Raw genomic sequence first — 27,129 nt, 5'->3', positions numbered from 1 at the left:
TAATAGCCGTTGAGAGGCTGACGGCGGCTATTAAAAATTAAACAACAACAGAACGAATTAATAGAGCATAGAAAGTTAAATTCTGAATTACCATCAAAATATATGTAAAATTCAAAGAACTGAGAACACGACTCAAAAAAAATTTAAGAAATTTGATGCCAAGCGACAAAAATTTGAAACAGTGAAAGAAAGCTAAACGTTTAGTTGAAAAGAAAAACCTCAAAAAAGTAAAACCGTACCACATTATCAACAGTACGAAGTAAAAGTTTAGAAATGTATTTGAAGTTGCGAAACCAATACCAGTTTCTAGTAATCAGGAACAAGGATATATGATTAAAACATACCCGGCAGATTGCCGGAAAATAGCCGCCGTTGATTCCAATAAGCATGATTGGGATTGAAAGAATAGAAGATATCGAAAAAAAAAAGATTTTTGTACAAAAACATTTTTCAAGTCCGATTTATTTTGCTGGCATTTCGTAGTTGAATATACTTCTGTTTCTTAGAGAGAGGCTACAGGGGCTACTATCAATACCAATAAGCATAAGAGATGGTAACTAAGACTTATGGGAACGACGTTCAAATATCGGGCATCTAAATTTGGGCTTTATGGGTTTATCCCGTTTCTATTTCTGACTTCAATTTTTTATTCTGACTCTGTTCATTTTGAATTGCTTTGCTGAGCAACTGATGTTCAAGTTCACTTTTAGCAGAATGACAGAAGAGAGAAACTAGCCTGGAGAAGTCAAAAGATTTCACGCAAATTGCTGAAAAAGCGGCAAAAATGTAAAGCGAAAAAAAGTTAGACGAAGTAAAAAAAAATAGGAGCGCTAGAGTAGCCGGCTGAGAAGATGAGGGCGGCTATTAATAATTAGGTAATTGATCTTACTTTTTTCGCAGCGAAATCTGATATAGTATTCATGTTAATACCTCAAAAACGAAAAATAATTCAGAGCCTAACACAAGCAAAGATAGAGATTAGCAGGATAAAGATTATCTGTAATTGGAACAAAATTTGACTTCCAATTTTAAAACTATTGTCTGCAGCATAAAATTAAAAAAAACTAAAATCATTTTGAATAAAATCCAAAATTAATTGAAAACGTTGATATCAATCTATGATGTTCATAACATCAAAGCAAAAACTATTGATTGGACTCTACAAAAAGCCAACACTCTGTAAAGACAAAAATGAAATTAAAAAACCTACCTTTAAAAAACTGAATAATACAAAATAGCTGCCAGATTGCCAGTAAATAGCCGCAATAGCATTGTAGATGTCCAGTCTCAAAAAACAGTAAAAGACAGACCAGAAAAATTAGTCTTTTCATTGAAGGCTGAGAGGTAATATTTTGATTACGAATCTGTATGTTACTGCTGCCTCTATTAGTTGCTCTCAAATCACCTTCATTTAGAGTGACACAATCATTTTACATTACCTCTTTGAATTAAAGTAAACAAAAATCAATTTCAAAGTGAGGAAGTCATTTTTGAGAGTGAGGTAGGTCGTGTGACCAACAATTTAATCACGCGAATGAACAAAAACTCGCTCAACTAAGAGCGAAAAATGACGTTACGCACGCACTTCAGTTGACATTGCATGAACGAATGAACAAAAAGCAGATTTCAAATGGTTGTAACGTCATATGGCCGTAACAAAAATCTTGACGACAAAATAAAGGAAACCAAAAGAAGGCCAATAATAGCCCCAGTTATCGCTGCGCGGCTATTAAACAAATCATGTTTTTAAAAGAGGAATAAGCAAAATAAAGTTTAATAAATTATGTTACAGGAAGAGTTGAAAACTTTTTCTTGGAAAAATTTTAGTATCATCACGAAAACAACAGCAGTACCTGCTAGACCGCAGATGGCCACCCAATGTACTGCTCAGACTCTTAAAAAATGATCTACAGCAACAAAAAGTACTGCTAAAAAAACTCTGATTTCAAATTCTTTTCTTACGCTTAGATCAAGTCAAAATAATAAAACCTCAAAATGATCTAGTTTGGATGACCTCTTGTAAATTGTAGAGTTCGACACAATCTCAATTCAGATATCATAACAGACTAAACTCCGGCAAATTACTGTCAAACGACTGGCAAGCGGTTGGCTCCATCAGTAGCTGTCAGTGTTGTAAGGGGTTCAAACGCCAAGAACGGCCCGTCGCATAAAGTTTTGGTGAATGCGATCCTTAGGGTCTTGCAAACCATAATGCTCTGAGAAACTTAAGCCCTTCGGGCTTAACTAAATTATTCCTTTTAAGGGACAAAAAGTTAAAAGGGTCAGACGGGAAAAACGATCCGGCGAAAAGTTGTTAGTACAAAAAATCGGATAAATAAGACCACAGGACTAATATAATTGCTACAAACTTTGTTTGAGAGCAATTAATAATAGAAATTTTCTAAAAAAATAGTTACCTGTGACAATTCTCCACTGTCCAATTTGGCTTGTTGGCTGGGAGCAGGCAAAGGGAACCTCAAAGGTTCAGCTGCAATACTACTTCCGATTGGCTTCTTCTTGAAATCGGCCACTTCGAACACAGTGTCCAAGTATATCAACATCTTCTTGTAGTCCACATTATTTGGATCACTAAAGAATGTAAACGTGCAAAGTTTGGGAATAATTGAACTTAATTTGACTGTTTTCCTTATTACCCAAAATTTTTAAGCCATAATCTTGTTCATTTCTTTACGTTGCACAAGCACGTTAAGAACTAATTTGCACTACTTATGGTTTTATAATTAACATCCGAACAAAATTGTCAAAGTTTGTTTTAAAGAAAAACATGATTAATAAAGAAAAAGGTCGATTCTGGGAACGAAATATCGTCAATTTGCGACGAAAACAAAACGTTGTAAAAAGAAGATTAGGAAATATATACAACATCAAAATTCATTCTCCTTACCGAACGAGTGAAAATCTGTCGAACAATCGTTCCAGAACTCTAGCTGTTAGTGGCAACCGACAAGCTATGCACACACTAGCTAGATCACCCCTATAGACCTGATCTGTCAATCCTCGATCGTAGTTCTCTGCTATTGATAGGTAGATCTTCTTTAGAGCTGCACGCGGCCAACCTTCTAGCAGACGTTTCACCTTAAAAAATCCAAAACGTTAGCAGAATTAAGGAACAACAAAAGGTAGCCCTGATCTAAGAGGAGCTTGATTTGCTGGAAAAATGATTTGTAAAAATATTTATAGTATGTCTCAGATTTATGATGTACATTTTAAATTCCTATTTACTGCAGCTCAGTTGCTTCAATAAAACATAACCAACTAACGTCAGGCCAATTGCTCTCAACTTCTAAAAATCGCACTTCACACCATAACTATAACTCTCCAAAACAGTTTGTGAATCGCACACTTGGAGACGAAAAATTGGTCAAGCGATAAATTGCATAAAAAAGACCAACAGGATTAATATAATTGCTACAAACTTCGTTTGAGAGCAACTAACTACAAACTTCGTTTGAGAGCAATTAAACAAAACTGGTATAAAAATTACAAAGTTTTAAACGGGTTCTAGCTCGGAAAAGCACTTAAAAAGCTTCAGTATGAAGGTAAAAATTGCAGCAATAACTGTCCTCTAATAGCTGATAGAACATGGAATGAAAGTTTTACAGGGCACAAAACACAACTATTTTCTCGCGTAATTTAGAAAAGCGAGCTCTCGAACCTTATATGGATGGTACAGCTCAGTAAGCATTGATATTCGCGATCACAATAGCAACAAATTGAGAAGACACACTTCAACAACTTTTTCCAGCTGTTTTGTCGAAACCCAGTTATCAGTCCAAAAAGCTGATTATCATAACTGCATTGAAACAAGTCAGCGAAACTTGGATGCGAAGCATTGTTAAGATTACGTGTCAACATTCAGTATTTCTTAAATCAGAGATGAGTTGTTATTGCCTTAAATTGCGAGAACCTTTAATTTAGTACAGCGTCAAAGTTTTGAGTTCCTAACATGCTGATGAAGTACCAGGAGTGTCTTTGACGTGACCTTCAAGTTAAATAGACAACTGCATTTGCTTGTATACCTGGATGGCTTGACTCATGTCAGCATTGCTGTTGATCTTCTCAGGCTGCCATTTGACTCCTTCCATGAAGTGTCCATCCGATCTCTCTGTTTCTCGGATGCTAAAATACAATTAAGAGTTCATATGAGAGGGCGAGGTGATCTAGCATTGACTACAACGCTCTCGAAGTATTGCTCTCGAACGACTAGTGGGAGCTTTAATCAATTGCAGCCTGCATCAGTCGGAGGGGGGAGGGAGGGAGGGAGAGAGGGGGGCCTAAATGGGACTAAGACGTTCAATAGTGGGCTTCAAATAACCACATTAGAGGTTAACATGTACCACTATTAAGATTTAATTTAAAAATGACACCAGTTTCGGCGCACTTTCCATTTGACTTTTAGTATTAAATTGCCGCCAATTGAGATCAACTACTTGAAATTTTTATTGAGAAAGAATTTTAGATCACGCCAAACGCAAAAAGTCAAGGGCGTAAAAGTCACACGAAAAGTCAAAATTGTCAAGCGAGAATGTTGCATAAAAAAGACACACACGTTTACAATAATTGCTATGAATTTGGTTCAAGAGCAATTAAAAACAACGTTTTCAATTAATTTCAATACGTTATTAGTTTTGGTCTAGCGGACAACTGGATACAACCATTCACTGTGAAGCGAGACAAAACAAAGAACTACAACTGAAAACAACAAACTAAACTTTAGCAAAAAAGATTCTTTCCAACACTTTAATAAGGCAAATAAAATTCATGAATGGCTGCTTTTTACTTAACGCTTACCTGACGCACTAATTGACGCTACCAATAACGCACTATATTGAGGCTACTAATCCTTAGAATGAGTACGCAACCCAACATTGTGCGAATCAATGATTGACAAACCAAAAGGAGGCAAAACTGATGAAAACAATTCTGATTCTGAAAACAAGAACACAATAAAAGTTTTGAAGTAATAAAAAACCCTTTAGTAGTTCCAATGGCTGAAAAAGGCTAAACAATGAAGCAATAAGACCACAAGAGAAGCAGCAAACAATGCATAACTCAATAATTACTATCATTTTTGAATAGTATCAAAATTATAAAAACGATTGCTATTACCTCATTCAACGAATTCAATTCACTTATGTCTCATTAGCGAACGCCGAAACTTGTCATTAAAGAGACTAAGTGATAAGGCACAATAAGTAGAACAGATACTAGCAAAACTGAAATACTGTTTGAAAGTCACGAAATCATTAGCTACTAAATGACATTCTATTTCAATTCAATATCCAAATTCAATCTAATAATTCCTCAAAAGCAACCAAGGAAACCTGTCAGTAAAGAAACGAACTAAGAGATAAGACAAAATTGAACAACAAAAAATCACAAGACGCAAAAAATTCGATATTTCTTGAAAACAGTTAGGTTGAAAGCCATAGAACGCATAAGATTTGAAATCAAACAGATACATCGAATAATTTAACCCCCCTAGCAACCTACAAGACCTGACCACAGTGATACCAAGAAAAACCAGCAAACAGAAAAAGATCACAAAATGTTTTTTTAAAGGTGTCAAGTAATGAAAACCAACAACTATGAGATTAAACCATTAAAAAGATTCATTTATAGAGAATGAATATCTTGATTACTGACCAAGGAGACCTGTCAACAATAATACCAAGTGTTCAGACAGTAAAAAATATATGAACAGAAGTTAAACATAGCCCGCAGATTGCCGGAAAATAGCCGCGACAGACGCTTGTGGCCTTCCACGAATTGAAACAACTAAATAAACAAGATAGGCAGATTGACCAAAAGTCTTTTAGTAGACCACTAGATTTTTGGGTTAGATACGTACTGCCTTTTTATGATACACATACTGTCTAAGGAAAAAGCCATAAAAGAGCTTTTCAAAATTGATTTACGAAATCAAAAACTCAAGACTAATACTCAAGAATTAGGGCATATAAATTTGGCACTACTTAGATGAACACTATTGATCTTTAGTTAGTAAATGTTCATAAAATAAAGTTCCATAAGTGAGTTCAGAAGTCATTTTTTTTAGTGAGGTAAGTCACGCAATCGACTTTAAAGCATAAATGACGTCACGCAGACATTTTTACTGCAAAGCAGTGGAAGTCACTGAAGTCATTGAAAAAGTCAGGGTAAAGACGAAACAAAAATCTGTTAGACGAAGTAAAAAACAGGAGCGCAATAATAGCCGCCTGGAATTACTGACGCGACTATTAGAAATCCACTAACATTTAATGAGAACAAATAGTGACAAAGTCATAAAAAGCAGTGAAAAAACCCCTCTCAAAAACAGAAAATTATACAAAAATTTGCTCAAACGCCAATTTGCCACTCCACTTTAAAGATAGTTTGAGAAAAACTAAACCATCACTCCAAATCGTTTTCACGCTCTCTTTGCCACTACTCCAGCGTTAATAATCTCACCATTCTGTTGTGACATTGGCGAGAAAAAGTTAAGAGAAAAAAGCGTAACAGATCTTTAGAAAAGGACAGCGCACCAAGACAATCCAAATTCTTTAGATTGCAAAAAAGGCCCGATATAAAAACCGACTGAGAAGATGAGGTCGGCTATTAAAAAACTAAAAGTTTTATGAACACTTTTTTTTAATCAGAAAGAAACAACCAGTTCTTAAGCAATAGACAACCATATTTTTAGTTATGTAGACGGGTCAAGAAAAATTTTTCCATTTGTTCCGAGAAAAACACATGAAGCTGCAACCAACTTGTTACGTCAGAAACCGCTAAAATTAGTTTTTAACAATAATCACATCAGATACACTAGACTGGAACCAAGACGCTACGTACAACACAAATTGTCCTCTTTGAGCGTCACTTTTTTCTCAAATCGGTTGGTATGTGTTAAGGCGTGACAAAAGGCGTGAAATTCTGAAATAACATAGCCGGCAGATTGCCCGACTAGCTGCGAAATAGACTTGCGGGTCATATAATAGATAGAAACAGAAATAAGTTGAAAAAGTTATCGACATCGCTCAAAAAATTTTGTATAAAATTTCTGTGACAAATTAATAAGACTTGTTGAAGTTCACTCCGGGAAAGCCTTTTTATTAGGTGCCTTTACTGCACATATGAGTTCTCTTGACGTTTAACTAATTCAAATTAAACATAAGTTTGTGCGAACGTCATTTTATTGAGCGAGGTAAGTCACGTATGATCAAAATCTAATTACGTAACTGATCAAAGAAACTTTTACTAGAGAAAATGAGAAATGGTGTCACGCGCGCAAATGCAGTTAGTGAGAGGAAGAAGTCATTCAGAAAATTTGACTTTTTTAGCTTTGCGGTGAGAACAAGCGTCAGACGACGAAACAAAAAACCAAGGACAACACAAAATAGCTCCGCTAAAATTACAGCTTCGCAGCTATAATTAAACAAGATATCATTTACATTTTCTCTGCAAGGTTTTTTCATTGGCTACACTGTTACGGTAATTATTCTCGAAGAAAAGGAACAGGAGCTACTTTAATGGTCAGCAAATAGTCCCCGATTTGAATACAGTTAAAAAATTGTGGGCAATTTCAAAGCGGGCAATTTACGAAAACAGGCAGTTGTTTTGGAAAACGTGGATGACAAATATCGAAAACTTGACTCGGATGTCGTTAGAAAATGGCGTCAAAAACTATCCATCTGCTAAATGTTAAAAACCTGAAAGCGTAATGACTCCGTACTAGAGAACTCATTTGAACTCATTTTGAAAATGCTTAATATGTACGGAGCTTTTTGGAACCTTAATGTATTATAATTATGAAGACAAAATTGAAAAGCTGACCTTTACCTGCATTATATGTGAAACAGCTGCTTTTCAAAATTAATTTAAAAATATTTTGCAAAAAGTGAAAACATTGAAACGTTTTTCTGGTAATTAGCTTTCCTATGCTCTGGAGGCCTTGACTAGTGGTTTGGTGTGCTATAAAAGCGAAAAACGCAAGCATTGGTGATAAAAAAATTTTAGCTTTTTGAATTAATCTTCTATACCAATACGTTGACCCCAAGTATTCTTGCTTTATGATTGTATTTTTTGAGGGACATTTCAATGAGAAGAGAAATTCGTCCACAATCCGTTGGGTTTTCTGATATCCATAAGAAATCTATCCAACATCCGGTTTATACGGAAATTTCTACCATATGAGAAAAGTTTAGCTCATAATCCACTAGTCAGTGACTAAATAAAAAGCTGTCTTGAGGATTGTTGCTTCTGCAGAAGTTTAACAAATTAGTCCTCAAAAATTTGGTCCAGCACAAAAATTTGGTCCTCCAAGCGCAGAAAAAGAGCAAATTTTGTAATTAATTTTGACCATGGAAAACGCGATCACGCTGTCGATCAGGGCGTCATTCCACTTCGTTTCACGCACCTTAAGAAACAGGAACAAAAGTTGATTAAATGGATAAGTGAAGAGCATATATAGTAACAAAGCCTCTTTAGAAGTTATGGTCAAACAGTCGAAGTCGAAAGTCAACAGGTGGAATAGTTCAAACAGACAACTCACTGGAATGGCCCCGAAGGCACAGAACCCACAATGGGTGGCAAAGGACTCCTCTTAGCCCAAAGGGGATGTTGGGGGGAGGTGTCCTGGTGGTACTCCTGGGTCCTGACGGTCGGGGGGTAATACGGAACATCCCCTGTGTACTCTTGCATCAACTCTTCTGTCTTGTTTCGCTGGCTGAAAAGGCTATAAGGTCAACAAAGACACCGAATATTGATTGTGAGAAAAGTAAGGTTGTAAAGTAAAGGTACAAATTAATTTTTTGGATCTTTTCCGTTTGTGCCCCCCCCCCCCCCCCCCCAGCTTAGTGGGTGCATATTATTTGCAACCCCCAGACGCACGTGCAATATTTTTACATAATGATTTACTATGTAATGACACGTGCTCTGTCACTGGGGGGAGCATAACGTACTGGGGGGCAGAAACGGAAAAGATCCAATTTTTTTCTGGGGTGTCTAAAAGTACCGTTCTTTTCGATAAAACAGTCACATTGTATATCCAAAAATTAAGTACTACAGCCGACATTATACGATGCCATTAAGGAACCACTAAAATTTGATTTGAAATGGTGCCGAAAACACTGTATGCAAAAGAGTCACCATCCGTATTTGTAGAAAGATACCAGCACTTTTATAATTGAAAGAGTACCTAGGCACAATTTTAGCTGTTAAACCCAAACTCTACTCTTTATGGTGACCAACTGAGACTTGTTGACCTATCAGAAAACTGACGGCTAAATTTCTCATTTTTCCTGTTCGACTAAACGCCCTGTCGGCCAATATTCCTAGCGGTGGTGGTCAAGCAAGCCGAATTTTGAAAATGAGGTCAAGTAAGCCGAAAAATTTTGGGATGCCCATACTTAAAGTTGCCCCTGGTGGGCCGGTGGGCCCGCGGTTTCCGGATTACACCCCACAGCGGATGAGAGGCATGGCCATGGACAGCGGTCTGCTGAGGCCCGTACCCACTAGATGTCTAAAAATTGACGTATTTTTGTTTCTTTGGTGCATTGGAATACATTATGCACTATAATACTACGCGCAGTATAATGTATTATTTCTGATAGATTACCCGGACTGCACTAAATTATTTTTTCAGCGCTGAATCATGATAACTTTTGTTCTGAATTTTGGACTGCCAAGTATCATGATCATGTCAAAAATTAGGCTGATCAGAGTAAAAAATCAGGACAACCTAGTTTCTCTGAATTTGTTCTGAACTACATGACAAAATCAGACTGTGGCATTACTGATCAGAACAAAATTTCAGCCTGAAAAAAAATCTCAGAAAAAAACTCAGCATGTAAATACTCTGAAATGTATACATAGAACTATTAAATAACTTTCGGCTTGCTTTTCTGTCGGCTTACTTTTACTTCGGTTTCCTTTGCATTCGCAATATAAATTATTCAGAATTCAATCTTGGGCGTTGACCTATTTATGTACAAACACATTTACCATTGGACCCGGAACAATTGGCGATATCAAAATAAGCTTTCTTTATTCGTTTTTTTTATTCGTTTATTCATTTAACAGCGTCTGAAATTCTACCTCAACTTGTATAAAATTCATTTTATATTCGATGGAACAACGTGCTTTAGAAGAGCACAAGAATACAAACGACGTATTTTGAATCAAAGTAAAAACCAATCGGTCAAACGCACATTCGTCTTAAGTAATTCCCTCCATTCATATATCTGTTCAGCCTTAAACAGTGAGAGCAAGCACAGCAGTCTTTTGGAGCAATATAAATTATTCTTTTCAAAGCCGACGCAAGCTTCAAATCATCAGTATAAAAGTAACTAGCCGAGCGAACAACATCTTACAAAGAAGTCACATTTAATTGAAACGAGACATAACGTAGATAATGACTAATAACTAATAACAGATTTCCATCTGACGGAAGTAAAATCCGTCTGAAATGGATAAATTACTCGACTAAACAAGCACATAGCCGGTAGATTGTCGGAAAATAGCCGTGATAGACACGAATTATTTATAAGTGATTTTAGATGGGCTCTCTCTGAAGTGGGGCGTCCGTATAAGGACTTCACCGACTCTAAAGTTGTTCAACTTGTACGCTATATCATTAATCAGAACTCCCCATCGTAACAAAAAATACCTGTTTACTGTTTTGTTAGAATCAAAGTGCTTCTTTAGTAAAGCTTCGGGAGTTCAAGAGTTTAAATAATTGTTTTGCAAATCTGAAAATAAGAGCACCTCCGTCAAATGGCTTACCAAGACTAAAAATAAACAGCTAATTGGAGCTTATAATAATCATTGAAAACAGTAAATTACGATTTCTACGCAATTTCATATTAAAACAAAGTTCACAGTTATCAAAAATACTATTTTCAAGAGAAAAATCAGAAAAGACAAATTCATAACTTAATGAAACGGAAACAAAAAAAAACAATTAAAGACTTCAGTCGCACCAAGTACTCAAGTTGCGTCTAATTTCGCAAAAGAAAAACATTTTCGGCTTCCTTCAGGTCACGTGTACTCTTTGCAACAATCACATGATAGCCCCTCCCGATTTGGGACATTCATCGTATTAAGAAATTGTACAGATGTTTTGACATCCGCAAAATAAATATAAGTTAACAGATGAATGAGAACAAGCTTGAAAATTTTTAGCTTGATCCCAATGGCGCGGCAACACGAAAGAGAACAAAGAGACTCTCACCAATAAAGGCTGCAAGATATAACAAAGAAAAATAACTAAACAATTCAGAGAAAAATTCAATAAATAATGTAATCATTAAGTTTTCACTACAACATTTTCAAGTACATTTTTCTCACAAAATTGATATATTCCCTATAGTCATATTTGAAAAAACTGGTTTTTTCTTTGCTTTTTTAGAATGCAATTTCTGAGAAATAAGGACTTTCCTTGAAGGAAAATTTTCCTTTAAAGAATTTTCCTTTGTGTTCAAGAAACGAAAATTCTCACACTACCTGGCTCACATGAAGCAATTCTTGAACAGTACAAATTGAGCTATCACCTGCAATAAACTGCATTGGCAGTCTTATAACCATACAGCAAAAACGTTTCCAAAACTAAATTTTGTCTAAATCAATGCGTATTTAAATCCTAACGATTGCACAACAAAGCTCAGACAATTAAACTCAAGTCTCACTAAAATTGAACCTGGACGACTCATAGTTTTAACAGAAGAGTTCAATGCATTTAACCATGATCCAAAAATCACCTCAAATGCTCTTGAAGTGAAGACGACAGATCAAAGCGATTCGCAAAGCTAAAGCCTGTCATCGAGAAAGCGCTCCTTTTTGATATAGCAGTTGAGTTAGACGTCTAAGTTTTCACACACTACAAAAAGACAACATCTTTCTCACGCATAGATTTTTTTTGCTAATCTCAATAACAGTAACATGGAATACATCGGAATAACCTCTCAGATCATATGCTTTTGGAGCTAAGCAACAAAATTGAAGAAAAAGAACGTGGTCAGAGCTTTTGGAAAATGAATGACACTCTATTAGTTTTCAATAAAAACTATATAAGAGAAGAACTGTAACAATTTGGAAACGCTTTTCCGATTGAAGACACATACGAAGAAATGATGTGTCATATACGGGATGCATTCCAACCCTTAGCGATAAACAAATCCCGCGAGATAGGTTCAAAGATGAAAAGCAGCTTATGTGAAGAAAAAGAACTCAGAGAGAAAATTCAGCAAATTAAATAACAACGAACACGAGAATAACAACGACTGAACTTCAAACACTTTAAGAAATTGATGCAATCCTGTGAACTTGGAACGAGAAATTGCCCCAATAAGAAAAACGGTTTTCAACAATATTGTACAGACTAAAAGACCAATAACAGTAGACAGGTTCAGACCCATAAGCCTGCTGAACACTGACTTGAAAATTCTGTCGCATGTTTTGGCTAACAGACTAATCAAAAACCTCGAAGAAATAATTGGTCAACATCAACACGCCTACCTAAACAAACGACAATTTAATACAGCGCTGATGAAGGTACGCAAAGCCCACAACCAATGAGTAACAGTAAATGCATCGTTAATCTAGACTTCTCAAAAGCTTTCGACAAAGTAGATAGGGAATACATATTCGCTCTTCTCTATAAAAATAGGTGTAGATAGTTTCACAAAATCTGCAATCAGAACAATATATAAGTAAACAAAAGCAATTATTGAAATCAACGGCAACCTCTCTCAGACAATTGTTCTCGAACGTGGAGTAAGACAAGGGTGTCCTCTTTCAGCTTTGCTCTTCATCCTCGCTATTGAGCCGTTACTTAGTTTGTTGACAACTCATCTCGCAACAAAGGTTTCGTGAATGCAAAAACTGTTGCATATGCTGATGACATCACATGTCTGGTTCATAAATCATCGATTGAAGTTCTCTTCGATCAAAACTCGCTAGAAATTTATTTCAAGAGCGAAATCTTATCTACGAACAATATACCTTTTTATAAAACTGTGCGATCAACAAAAACTCTTAGCATAATGTTCCACGCTGACAAATCCCAGCCTAAACTACTTGGTCTCTTATCTTATAACAAAAATAGCCGTCTACAAACGTTTCATTTCTCGAGCGAAAACAACGAAAGCCAAGAAAATAATATCGAAACATTCATTTTTCCAAAATTCTTTTACTATGCATGACACACAGATTCGACCGTGAAAAGTTTGAAAATTATGCAAAAACTCATTAACAGCCTATTGAAAGCTGGTCACAAAATGGAAAATAGAAACGAAGTCCTATACCAATCATCGGCTAGAGGAGGGATCTCCCTTCCACATTTCAAAAAATTTTTCTTCATAACTTTTTGACAAAATTAGTTCACCTGACGAGAACCGATCACCTTTTCGAAAGACTTAACCCTTTTGATTATTTTACTAAAGCTCAAAGTTGTTCAGAACGAGAATGCTTTACTTTTACTCAAAAGCAAGAGAGAATCCTCGCTCAGGCTGCATAATTGCATGAAAACAAGAGACATCTACTGGTACATAATCAATAAATTTTTCCCTCCAGTATTATTGAAAATCGTTTACACAAAGCTGTCATTAAATACAATTGTTCAACGGAAGACTAAACCCGCTTTTGCAGCGATATATGGAAAATAAACCAGCTCTTACCTCAACAACAAAATTTATTGTATCGACCTGCATTCAACTGTCTTCTTGAAAAACAATTAAGTTGGCTGAAAAATTTATCTGGCTCGCCCTATTGCAGCTTCTGCGAAAACACATTTGAAACATCAGAGCAGTTTTTAAATGCGACAAATTAACTGCAGCAGGAAATGTCTTACAATTGACAAACTGGCGTGAGATATTTGATCTTATGAGAGTCGAAACTCAACGATTTACTGCAAGTGTTTTAAACGGCTCATGGCAAGAATCTCCTGAGCAAACTAAAAACTATTTAAACTTTTTATTCAGTCTGTAGTACTGTTTCGATAGAGCTACTTTTGCAAGCTATAGTTAGTGGTAGTTAGCATTTGTAAATACCTCCTTCTGAATTCATTATTTAAAAGCCGGTAGATTGTCGGAAAATAGCCGTGATAGACACGAATTATTTAAAAGCGATTTTAGATGGGCTCTCTCTGAAGTGGGGCGTCCGTATAAGGAATTCAGCAAAAAATTCAGTAGATCATAAACCTGAACTCCCCAACGTAACAAAAATTTACCTTTTTACTGTTTTTCTGTCTTGTTTCGCTGGCTGAAAAGGCTATAAGGTCAACAAAGTCATCAAATATTGATTGTGAGAAAAGTAAGGTTGTAAAGTAAAGGTACAAAATAATTTTTTCTGGGGTGTCTAAAAGTAACACTCTTTCCGATAAAACAGTCACAATGTATATCCAAAAATTAGTACAACAGCCTACATTATACGATGCCATTTAGAACCACTAAAACTTGATTTGAAATGGTGCCAAAAACACTGTATGCAAAAGAGTCACCCTCCGTATTTGTAGAAAGATATCAGCACTTCTATAATTGAAAGAGTACCTAGGCACAATTTTAGCTGTTAAACCCAAACTATACTCTTTATGGTGGCCAAATGAAGCTTGTTGACCTATTAGAAAACACGGCTAAATTTCTCATTTTTCCTTTTCCACTGAACGCCCTGTCGGCCAATATTCCTAGCACTGCTCTATATGTTCAGAATTCAATCTTGGGCGTTGACCTCTTTATGTACAACCATATTTACCATTGGACCCGGAACTATTGGCGATATCATTGAACAGCATATCAAAATAAGATTTTTATTCGTTTAATCATTTAACAGCTTCTGAAATTCTACCTCAACTTGTATAAAATTCATTTTATATTCGATGGAACAACGTGCTTTAGAAGAGCACAAGAATACAAACGACTTATTTTGAATCAAAATTAAAAACCAATCGGTCAAACGCACATTCGTCTTAAGTAATTCCCTCCATTCATATATCTGTTCAGCCTTAACAGTGAGAGCAAGCAAAGCAGTCTTTTCGAGCAATATAAATTATTCTTTTCAAAGCCGACGCAAGCTTCAAATCATTAGTATAAAGATAATTAGCCGAGCGAATAACATCCTACAAAAAAGTCACATTTAATTGAAACGATACCTAACTTAGATAATGAATAAAAAATAATAACAGATTTCCATCTGACGGAAGTAAAATCCGTCTTAAATGCATCCATTACTCGACTAAACAAGCACATAGCCGGTAGATTGTCGGAAAATAGCCGTGATAGACACGAATTATTTAAGTGATTTTAGATGGGCTCTCTCTGAAGTGGGGCGTCCGTATAAGGAATTCAGCGACTGCTAAGTTTTTCAACTCGTAAGCTGTAGATCATAAATCTGAACTCCCCAACGCAACAAAAAATTACCTTTTTACTGTTTTTGTTAGAAACAAAAAGTGCTTCTGTAGTAAAGGTAGAAACAAAAAGTGCTTCTGAGGAGTTCAAAAGTGTTTAAATAATTATTTTGCAAATATCACAGTTATCAAAAATACTATTTTCAAGAGAAAAATCAGAAAATAGAAATTCATATCTTAATGAAACGGAAACAAAAAAAACAATTAGAGACTTCAGGCGCATCAAATACTCAAGTTGCGTCTAATTTTGCAAAAGAAATGCATTTTCTGCTTCCTTCAGGTCAGGTGTACTCTTTGCAACAATGACATGATAGCGCCTCGCGATTTGAGACATTCACCGTATTAAGAAATTGAAGATGTTTTGACATCCACAAAAAAATATAGACTCTCACCAATAAAGGCTGCAAGATATAACAAAGAAACATAACTAAATAATTCAGAGAAAAATTGAATAAATAATGTAATCATTAAGTTTTCACTATAACATTTTCAAGTACATTTTTCTCACAAAATTGATATATTCCCTATCGTCATATTTGAAAAAATGGTTTTTTTTGCTTTTTTGGAATGCAATTTTTGAGAAATAAGGACTTTCCTTCAAGGAAAATTTTCCTTTAAAGAATTTTCCTTTGTGTTTAAGAAACGAAATTTCTCACACTACCTAGCTCACATGAAGCAATTCTTGAACAATACAAACTGAGCTATCACCTAGTGCCTGCAATAAACTGTAGTGGAAGTCTTGTAACAATTTGGAACGAAGAAATCAAGACCAATGAACAAAGCTTTCAATCAAGAGACCATACAGCAATAACGCTTCCAAAACTAAACGTTGTCTTAATCAATGCGTATTTAATGCCTAACGATTACACAACAAAGCTCAGACAATTAAACTCAAGTCTCACTAAAACTGAACCTGTACGACTAATAGTTTTTTTGATAAGACAGATTATGTCCAACAATTTGATCGCAAACTATTGGCGTAATTTGGATTAGGTAGCTTACCGGGAAGGATAGCTTCACTTGAAGCAGTGGTAAGAAAAACGCCTTTTCCATAACGGGGTCCAAACATAGAAAAAAACCTACCAGGAAAGCCCTATATAAAACTTGACTGCTTAAATTGAATCACCTGGAATCAACGAAATATTGTTTCCCTTTCGGATATTATTTATATGGCTTCCATTTTTTGGATAAGCATTTGCCAATACATTTTTTTCTGCTTCTGTGACTTATAGTGAGTGATAGCCACACAATTTGATTCTAAATACGACAATTTAAAGCGAATTAGTAAACTGAGCTAATCATTGAGGATTATTAACAGCAAAAAAATGGCTTGTGAAATTTTTTTAGCTTCAGTCATAATTCCAATACTTTCAGTTCAGTTCGATAAATAAAGTCAGGAGGAGTACATAGACAAGAAACGGTTGTTACCATATTGTTTCTAAAAATATTTGTGTTCCAAATAACTTTATAGATTGATAGGCGTAAAATAAATTCTTAAAGGATCGTACTGAGACAGAATGGAGAATTAACTGAAGAAGCCGGCCTCGTGTTGGGCAAAAAGGATTAATGTCCTGCGAAATGGTTTCAAACTATTGCCCTAAATAGAATTGGATGAGGTGACTAACTGGGGAGGACAGCTTCACTTGATGCGGAGGAAACAAAAATGTGTCGAAACAAAAAAACGGGGTCCAAATCTACAAATAAAATAGCGCCTATACAAGATAAATATAGGCATCTTTAGCAGTTTCCATCAAACGTGCATTTAACGAGTAAAACACTAACAACACTGCGAAACGACTAAGCAACTCGGGCTCTAAATAGCTATTCCGTTATAGTTAACACGTAAGCACTTCATTAATCGTGAACACGGTTTTACAGCTATAAGAACTTTAGCTTCGTTATCAAATGTGGCGACACCTACAATAACCGGAAATATCAAAAAATTGACAGAAAAAGGTCAATGGGATCCAAGTAATTGATAATTAGGGACAGAAAAGTTTTGATTTTTATGTTATTTCTAGTTCCAATGAAAAAAAAATCTAGCGAAGCAAATTCTACTTTAATAAATTATATTCAATCTTATTTTAAATTAGATAATTACTATTCGGGAGAATTGAAAAGACCTATGTAAAATTTGAACGCTTAAACTCAATTACCTGAAATCAAAAGGAAATACGGTTTGTGGACTTTGTATATGATTTATATGGCTTCCATTCTTTAGACAAGTTTTTGCAGATAGAGTTTTATAATTTCGTGCTGTTCGTCACTCACAGTTAGTGGAAGCCACAAATTCTTATTCTAAATACGAAAATTCAAAGCGAATTAGTATACTGAGTTGATCATTGGGGATTATTAACTGCAAAAAAATATCTTGTGAAAATTTTTTAGCTACAATCATAATTCCAATACTTTGGACTCATTTCGATAAAGTCGAGAACAGTACATAAACTAAACAAGGAGACCCTCAGCAGTAAGGTCTGCAAGATAAAAAAGAAAAATAACTAATCACTTCGGGGAAAAATTCATTAAAAGAAATTCAGTAAAACAAATTCAAGTATCTTTTTCACACAAAATTGTTGATATATTCCACAATGTCAGTTTTTTAAATGTTGGTTTTTTTCGTTGCTTTATTTGAGTGCAATTTTTGAGAAAAGGATTTTCCTTTGAGGAAAACTTTCCTTTCAAGAATTTTCCTTAGAGATAAGCATCTAATAAATTTTATTTATAAAAATCGAGGAAAAGCTCAAGCTTTTAGGAAGAATTTAACCAAAATAACAACAACGGCGAAGCACTTGAGTGATACCACGAAGCTCCATAATATTTGTCTTTCAAACTTCTAATCGAAAAAAACCTCATTTAGTGAGAAAAAAAGATCTCTATTCACTTTAAAGGAAAAGTTTTCATTTGAGGAAAAACAGCCTTGGATCTAATTTTTGTTTGAACTTCAGCGCATGCTTTTGGTTCACAGCACCATATATTATAAAAGGACGAAACTAATTTCAGAGAAAGAAATATTTTTAAAATTAACTTCGGAAGTCATAATAAAGATAGAATTAAAATTTTCAAAATAAAGTTTTTATGTGTCTGCGCTCATAAGGTTTCCAATACAGTAAGCTAAATCAGCTGTTTGAAATATTTTTTTAAAAAGCTGGAGAGCAATGGTTTTGGGACTATTCTTAAAATCAAGAAAACAAAAACTCCAAAATTTAAATTTTGCTTTGAAAACAGTATCCTTTTTTCTTCAAAAGCGTAGCTGAAATTTTGCTGTTATAAATAACTCATTTGCCGACAAGAGTGTAACTTATCTTATTTACAAATGTTTACCCAACAGAAGAAACAGTTGGCTTCATTTAACACTAAAGTTTTTTGATAAATTTTTGCCAAAAAAATTGTTCAGGCTTTAACAAGTGGCAAATTTTATAATGGTGTGCAAGTTCAGTCTGCTGAAGGTCTAAGAAAGTACAACTTAAAAAATTGATTTTTCATTCGAAAATCCAAGGTATCCCTCATTCAAACAATTTGAAGCTTTCAATTTTTATATGAATCAAATTTAGACTTTAGAACGTACAAAATTATATCTTTTTCTCATCAGTTCGTAAAAAAATGAAGAAAAAACCGGCAGAGTGTTGGATAAGACAGATTATGTCCAACGATTTGGTCGCAAACTATTGGCGTAATTTGGATTAGGTAGCTTGCTGGGAAGGATAGCTTCACTTGAAGCAGTGGTAAGAAAAACGTCTTTTCCATAACGGGGTCCAAACATACAAAAAAAATCTACCAGGAAAGCCCTATATAAAACTTGACTGCTTAAATTCAATTACCTGGAATCAAAGAAATATTGTTTGTTCACTTTCGGATATTATTTATATGGCTTCCATTCTTTGGATAAGTATTTGCAAATATATTTTTTGCTGCTTCTGTGACTTACAGTGAGTGATAGCCACACAATTTGATTCTAAATACGACAATTTAAAGCGAATTAGTAAACTGAGCTAATCATTGAGGATTATTAACTGCAAAAAAAATGTCTTGTGAAAATTTTTTTAGCTACAGTCATAATTCCAATACTTTCAGCTCAGTTCGATAAATAAAGTAAGGAGGAGTACATAGACCAGAAACGGTCGTTACAATATTGTTTTTGAAAAATATTTGTGGTCCAAATAACTTTATAGACGGCGTTTTCATTGATAGGCGTAAAATAAATTCTTAAAGGATCGTACGGAGACAAAATGGAGAATTAACTGAAGAAGCCGGCCTCGTGTTGGACAAAAAAAGATTAATGTCCTGCGAATTGGTTTCAAACTATTGCCCTAACTAGAATTGGTTGAGGTGACTTACTGGGGAGGATAGCTTCACTTGATGCGGAGGAAACAAAAAAGTGTCGAAACAAAAAACGGGGTCCAAATCTGCAAATAAAATAGCGCCTATACAACATGAATATAGGCATCTTTAGCAGTTTCTATCAAACGTGCATTTAAGTACTAAAACACTATAACAGCACTGCGAAGCGATTAAGTGCCGTCGAGCTCTAGATGGTTATCCTGTTTTAGTTAACACGTAAGCACTCCATTAATCGTAAACACGCTTTTACAGCTATAAGAACTTGAGCTTCGTAAGCAGTTCTGGTGATACCTAAAATTACGGACGAGTATACCGCATAAAAGGAGCCACAAAACAAAAAATATGATCTCGAGCCTTACTAGTTTACACCAATTCCAAAAGTCAAAACCGTAATGACAAAAATATCACGAAAAATATTGTATGAAAAAAGTAAATGGGATCCAAATAAGTAATAATTAGGGACAAAAAAAGTTTTGATTTTTGTCATTTTCAGTTCTAAGTAAAAAATCTGGCTAAACAAATTATATTTTGTTAATATCAATTCAAAATAAATCTATCAAATTTAGATTAATTTGTTCCTAAGGGCTTTGTTGTTGTTGTTGTTGGGGATTTACAGTTTTCACTGAGGGGATTTTCGTCCCAGTCGTCGTCTTAGAAAATTGTCCTATTATTTCTGCAGATCTGACAGTCACAGCATAGATGCCAGCTACAGATGTTTCGACACATAAGGGCTGTGGCATATGTAGTAGTAGTAGTAGGAGAGTCTTTAGGGTCGGAGCCCTCGGGTGTGGAACCCTTCAGTTTTCGTTTGGCACGAGTTTTTTCATTGGATTGCAGATTCCACAGTTGCATAGAAGTCTCCAGGTGCAGCTGTCGAGTTCGTTGTAGCTTCTGTGGAAATAGTTTTGGTACATCTCTGTCAGAAGTTTCTTCGTCATTGGCTTCTCCGTTGTCCTACTGATGATGTTGAATAGCTTTGTGGCTCTGAAGAAAAAATTTTCGTCTGATTTATGTAGTCGGTGTTTGGGGAGTTCAAATTCCTGCTTTTGTCTTGTTTCGTTTTCTTTTCGCTTTGGCAGTTTGTCTTCGGGGACGTAGTAATTGCCTTCTAGGATTGAGAGGAGATAGAGGACATCGTGCATTTCCATGTACATGGAGAGTGGGAGTATTTTCAGCGTTTCGAGTCTTTGATGGTATTCGTCGTTTCCACCGCATATCCACTTTGTTGCCTTTTGCTGGATCTTCTCGATTGATTTCATGTCAGTCTTCGAAGGGTACCAGACTTGGGAGGCGTAAGTGAGTACGGGCACTACGTATCCTATGTAAGCGTTCAGTTTCGTTTCCATTGAGGTTCTGCTCGAAACATTTCGTTTGAGTGTGTAGAAGGCTTTCCACGCTTTGGTTGTTCTAAGTTGGCAGTTTGCGCTCCAAGAGAGATTTCGAGACATTACGACTCCGAGATCTTTTTGGGTGGCAACGGTTTCAAGACCTGCTTCGTCACGCTGGGCTAGATCCCCTCTGATGAGGAGAGTTTTACTTTTGCTAACATTTAGGTCCATATGGTTTGCTTTGCTCCATTTGTGTATTTCCCCGAGAGTGGTCTCGCATTCGTGTTCACCGTGGGTAATTGCTTTGAAATCATCCGCGTATCCGAAGGCCGGGATGTCTGAGATTTCTTCGGGGAGATCGTCAATGTAGATGATGAACATCAGAGGCCCCAAAATTGATCCCTGAGGTACTCCGCTGGTTACATTTCTGGTCTTTGATTTGCTTGTTCCAATTTTGACGCGTTGCGTTCGGTTTGTGAGATAGCTTTCGAGTAGTTGGAGTAGCTTTCCTCCGAGGCCAATGTTCTCGAGCTTCTGGATGAGTCTTTTGTGCGCTACTTTGTCAAAGGCTTTTCTGAAGTCAACATACAGAGTTCGAATGTCATTGCATTTTTTCGATTCAAGTTGCTGGTATAGTTCGTCTGTGAAGAGGATGAGTTGAAGTACTGCTGATCGTTTCTTTCTGAAACCGTGTTGGGAGTCAGAGAGGGTTCTTTCTATTGGTGGGTAAAGCCGTTCGAAGATGACTTTCTCGAAGACTTTTGAGACGTTCTTCAATAGACTTATTGGTCGATACTGTGTGATGTCTGCTTTGTCGTTTTCTTTGTAGATCGGGGTGATCTCACTTGTTTTCCAGCTCTCTGGGAATTTTCCTTTATTAAGGCAGGTTTGGAAGATAAGTTTGAGAGATTTTGCCAAAGCTGGGGCGTTTTTTAAGATTATATTTCCGATGTTGTCTGGGCCGCACGCTTTGTTTGCCTGGAGGCCCAACAGTTGTCTTTCGATTTCTTCTTCAGAAATTCTGAGGTAGTTGAGTCTCTGTTTTGGGTAGACTGAGGGTTCGTTGATTTTACCATCTTTGGTGAAAACGTCGGAGAAGAAGTCGTTGAAGAGATTGCACTTTTCACTATCGGTTGTGGCTGTTTTCTTTGTTTCTTGTCCATTTTGCACAACATTGTAGTACATTTCATCAGGGAAGTGTTTTGATTTGCGTAGGGATTTCAGGTATTTCTGTAGATCAGACATTCGGCGGCTTTTGAAGAGTTTGTCTTCGTAGACTGCGTGATCTGTCAGGATTTGCTCATTGAGGAGTTTTTCGCGTCGTTTTATCTTTATCAGGAGGTTGAGGGTCGGTGCTCTCTCGTATTTTCTTTTCATCGTTCCGAGGATCTTGAGTTCGTGTGATGTGGCAGAGGAAATCCATGGGGGAAGGTTTGCTCGGTGCTGGGTGACACGGGGGATTAGTATCTCAATTATCTTTTCGATCCATAGGTACCATTGGTCAACAAGTTCATCGACGTTGCTGAAGCAGTAGGGTGAAAAGGGATGGTCTCTGATGTGGCTGTTAAATTCTTTCCAGTCCACCTTGTGATATGCATGTTTCACTTTGGGGGCTGGTTTCGTAGCTGATATGTCGATGGAAATGGTTGTCCGGAATGCTTGATGGTCGGAGCATCTCTTTCCGTTGATTGAGTATTCCCGTGTTAGGTTTTTGTCGACTTCGGCAAGTTCAATGCTGTCAGGAGATTGGGTGAGGCATACATCCAGTGATTGATTTCGTTTGCAAGGCAGAATTTGCTGAAGTTGGTGGGTTTCAAAGTTGTTGAGAAGCGAAAGTTCGTAGTCATCATCTGAGAGCATGCTGTTCCAATCAGCTCCAGGGAGGTTGAGATCGCCGCTGACAATTCAGGTGTAACTATCCCGTTGTTTCATCTGTTTTTCGATTTCTTCCAGGGTTTCGTGGATTTGACTGGCTGGTGCCCTGTAAGGGCTTTATACTTTTAGTTTTACAGTTTTTAGGTTAACAAAAATAGTTACTCTCTCTGCCATGATTTCTGAAGTATATCCTCACAGCACAGTTTAAACTTATTCAACTGCGCAGTTGTTTATGATAGCAATTTTGCAAAATTGATCAGTAGAAAACCAGAATAGGCTGATATATGTTTGCTATTAGTGAGCAATGCTTTGTGACTTTTGCATTGTGATTTTGAGGACCTTCCGTTATTGGTCGTCTGATAATTCCCGTAATCATTATATAGCACCTACAATGTGCAAAGGTATCAAGTAAGCTCGAGTTAGTAATAAAATGAACTCTCTCAGTCTAATCTTCTAGGTCAGCATTTTCTTGAATTTGCTTCAGCGGAAAAGTTGAATAGAATTTCTCATGACAAATCTTGGTTCAAAATTTACTGATGAGATAGTTCGAGCGGGAGCTTCAGAAGCTCACAGACGAGATCAATCTTTGATTGATCACTTGCATGAAATTCTTAGATGAAAATCTGGAAAACAAAAACACGCAAGGCACATGACGGAAAAGGAAACCACGAAGTAAAAGCACCTCATTAAAAATTCTACGAAAACTACAATTAGCTGTGGAATTTATGCAAAAATGCAGTTTCACCTGGTATAAGATGGGACATACATAAGCTTGCCGCCCTTCAGTATGGCCCTAGTATTAGGCTGAGAATCGGTCCCAAATGGCGCTAAGGCCGCCATTACTAACTGAAAATAGATAGAGCTGTTACGCTGACATAGAACAAGACACTTTAATTTGATTAAAAATATAATGCTTTAAAAAACAAACATTTTCGAACATTGCGTTCATCGTCAGGTTGAACAAACGATCCACACTTAAGCTCTTACTGAAACTGGCAGTCACCAATGTTCATTTCAAATGTAACGATAACTGGTACCGTCAGAAAGACGGCCTGGCAAGGGGGCATCCCTAGCAGTTGTCTTAGCTAACATTTCGACGAAGTCCTTTGAAGAAAAATTGAGCGATGAAACTCAAACACCGAGTGTGAGAATTAAAGAACCAATGTGTACATCGAAGTATGTTTTTGTTGAACCGGGATTCTCAAAGTCCGTTGGCCTTGATATGTAATCTTGCAGCATCATCAGTTGTCATTGTTTTAAGAGCAAAGGTTTCCTCTTGCAACGGCTGAAGAAGAGGTTCGATCTTGTCATCATGACACTCATCAAAAAACAAGTTCGCAACGAAATAGCGAAGCTCGTTATGTCTCATGTGGGTGTATTCTCCTTTCTGACAGTTGAGGGCATGTGCCAGAGTGAAATTGTCATTGCATGAGCATAGTGTTGGCATTTTCACTGGTTCCCGATGATCTTGAAAGATGATTTTCCTTGTTCGATTATGTATGTAGCAATTTACAATTGGGAGTGGGTGCGTCCTTGGCGGTGATTTTGGCAAACCTTTGAATGAAATCGTGGGAGCCACAACTGAAATTACAGACACCTAAATGTAAAACCAACACACAATCTAGCACTTGCCGCAATTGCGAACACCCTGTGACAGCACGTTCCAGGGGTGTAGAGTGTGAAGTTTGTAATAGATGGCTCCACGCAAAATGTCAGAAAATCAGTAACACAGAATATGACAGCATGGAAAACCAGTTCTGGATGTGCTCATTCTGTCGTGCAAATGATCAGACTGACATTAACTATTCGTCCGAAACTAAAGATTTTCTAAGATATGTCGACGATATTGTGAGAACAGTTAGAGGTGACACAAAAAAGATGCTGTTAGATGCGGTCAATGACCTCCATCCAAATCTCCAATTTACATTAGAAACAACAGATGATAAAAACCGATGAAATTTGCAATTTCTGAACATGTCAATTAAGGTACAACCGGAGGGGAACATTTTTTGCACATGGTACCAAAAACCATCAGCTACTGGAACAATTCTGAACTATCGTAGCTGTGCACTCCTACAACATAAGTAAAGCCTAATACAGGGAACAATACACCGCCTGTTCCGAGCCACCAGCAATTGGGAAGCGTTCCATGAAGCCTTGACAAAAAATGAAAAAATTTTGGAACGTAACCAATATCCTAGGCATTGGGTAGGGAATATCGTCAAGGATAAAATTAACCAGCTGCGAATTAAAGAAAAAAGAAAAGGACATAGATACAACGCGGGTGTAGCCGTAAAACAACAGGAAAATACTGAGAAACAACAATTTGTATTACAGTACAGAGGCAACATCTCTAATGAATTTGTAAAGAAGTTGAACAAAATTCATCCTGTACAGACGGTTGTCACCACTCGGAAACTTAAGAGCTGTTTACCTAGCCTCAAGTCTAGCTTTGATAAGGATCTCAAATCCTACGTGGTTTGTGAATTCACTTGTAATGGATGCAAATCCATCTATATAGGGCAGACATGCCGAAATATTACCACAAGGGTTGCAGAGCATGCCAAGGCCGACTCACTGATGGGAGTACATGCAATCGAGTACAACGGAGATAAAACAGCTTTCCAGTGGAAGATATTAGACCAACGCAGCAACCAATCTAAGTTATTGATACTAGAGGCGCTCTATATAAGAACCTTGAAAGCAGCCATCAACACGCGCGACGAATACCGAACAAGAGAAATGAAACTGAAAGCTTAGTTTGGAGATAAAAATCCAACTTGAAAGACACGTAAAGAAACGAAAATTTCATTTTTACAATTGAACAAAATCAAAGTAAGCTTAAAGCAATAATTGTAGGTTTTTTAATGATAAACATGTCGATATGCATCTGCTACATCAAGTCGAAAAAGTATTTTTACTCAGATGTAAATGTTTTGCAGATACGATTGTAGATATATAAAAAATTCATTCTGAATTTCCTTGAATGATTGATTTTAGTGATTTGCATTTTCCTTTCTGGCTTTCTTTTTAGCATTTTGTATTGTTAGTAACCTGACGATGAACTCAGAGTTCGCAAAGGTTCATAGGAAAGTTTTAAATTGACAATCCTTTTTTAAATCTTCCAATTGGGAGCTTCACAACATTTTCAAAAGCTAATTATTGATTGATGATGTAGTTGCAAAAATGCAAAATTGAGCGTTTGTTAAATTACCTAAAACGTTTTTCCTGACTAAAAATTTTGAATTTTTATATTTCGATGTAACGAAAAACTTCAATCCCCATTTCAATTGCCGTAACAACAATTAGAAATTCTTTTTAACATAGATAAATAGCTGAGCATATGATTCTAGATGCAACAAAACAATCAATTTGAATAGTTTGCCTATAAAAAATCTTCTGAACTTTGTCTTCGAAAATTATCGAAGTGTGAATAGATCGGACAAATAGCTTGGTTTTGAGAACGAAGCATGACTAAAAAACAAACAGAATAAAGGCAATTATGTGGCGTTTCGTCACCAAAATTTACTCTCAAAAGACAATTTGCATATGGCAACTGTTCTGCGATTGCCATTTCGGTAGAAAAATTTAAAACATGATGACTTGGAATAAGAAACCTGCGACGCAAGTCGTAAAGCCACAACAACAACATTAGAGCTCCTATTGTTTTCGTGGGCAGTTGAATCCTGGATCTTTTCCGTTTGTGTCCCCCAGTAAGTTACGCTCCCCCCAGTTACAGAGCACGTGTCATTACATAGTGAATCATTAAGTAAAAATATTGCACGTGCATCGGGGGGTTGCAAATACTGTGCACTCACTAAGCTGGGGGGGCACAAACGGAAAAGATCCTGAATCCGTATTTTGTTCAAATCCTTATGTCATGCTCTCACTGTGTCATCTTATGTCATGCATCTTATGTCATGCACCTTATGTCAAGACCTTACTGTCATGCTCTCACATAATTAAATGAAAATCAAAATTGAGTTTAAAGTCGGTGAGTTTAAATTATTACGGCGAAATAGTTTTGTTCGCTTTTGCAATAGCAAACTTTTTGTCAACAATTAAATATTCCAAATCATTGCTTTTTTTCCTCTAATTTGGCTTATGTTTGATGTTTTTCTTTTTCTCTGCTTTCAAATTTAGTTCATGGCTTTCGAAGTTTTTAAAAAATTTGTAGAGAGTCGCTGA

The 27,129-nt window shown here is 36.3% G+C and overlaps 1 protein-coding gene across 1 annotated transcript in view; it reads right to left on the bottom strand.

Annotated features, from left to right (window-relative positions):
* The window catches only part of LOC142351102 (uncharacterized), a 55,634-nt gene extending 31,824 nt beyond the window's left edge, over positions 1-23,810 (bottom strand). Inside the window, exons 1-5 of the mRNA XM_075403190.1 lie at positions 23,687-23,810; positions 8,552-8,725; positions 4,041-4,140; positions 2,906-3,096; positions 2,418-2,589 (exon numbers count right to left, since the gene is read on the bottom strand). Of these exons, the coding sequence (XP_075259305.1) occupies positions 2,418-2,589; positions 2,906-3,096; positions 4,041-4,140; positions 8,552-8,725; positions 23,687-23,781 (732 nt within the window). The 5' untranslated portion in view covers positions 23,782-23,810. The remainder of the gene's footprint in view (positions 1-2,417; positions 2,590-2,905; positions 3,097-4,040; positions 4,141-8,551; positions 8,726-23,686) is intronic.
* Positions 23,811-27,129: the final 3,319 nt, after the last annotated feature.

Source organism: Convolutriloba macropyga, chromosome 12 (assembly GCF_964194025.1).
Source record: "Convolutriloba macropyga chromosome 12, txConMacr16.3, whole genome shotgun sequence".
In the NCBI taxonomy this organism is placed as follows: domain Eukaryota; kingdom Metazoa; phylum Xenacoelomorpha; order Acoela; family Convolutidae; genus Convolutriloba; species Convolutriloba macropyga.
The sequence above is the reverse complement of the archived record's forward strand: the minus strand, read 5'-3'. Positions and strand labels throughout refer to the sequence as shown.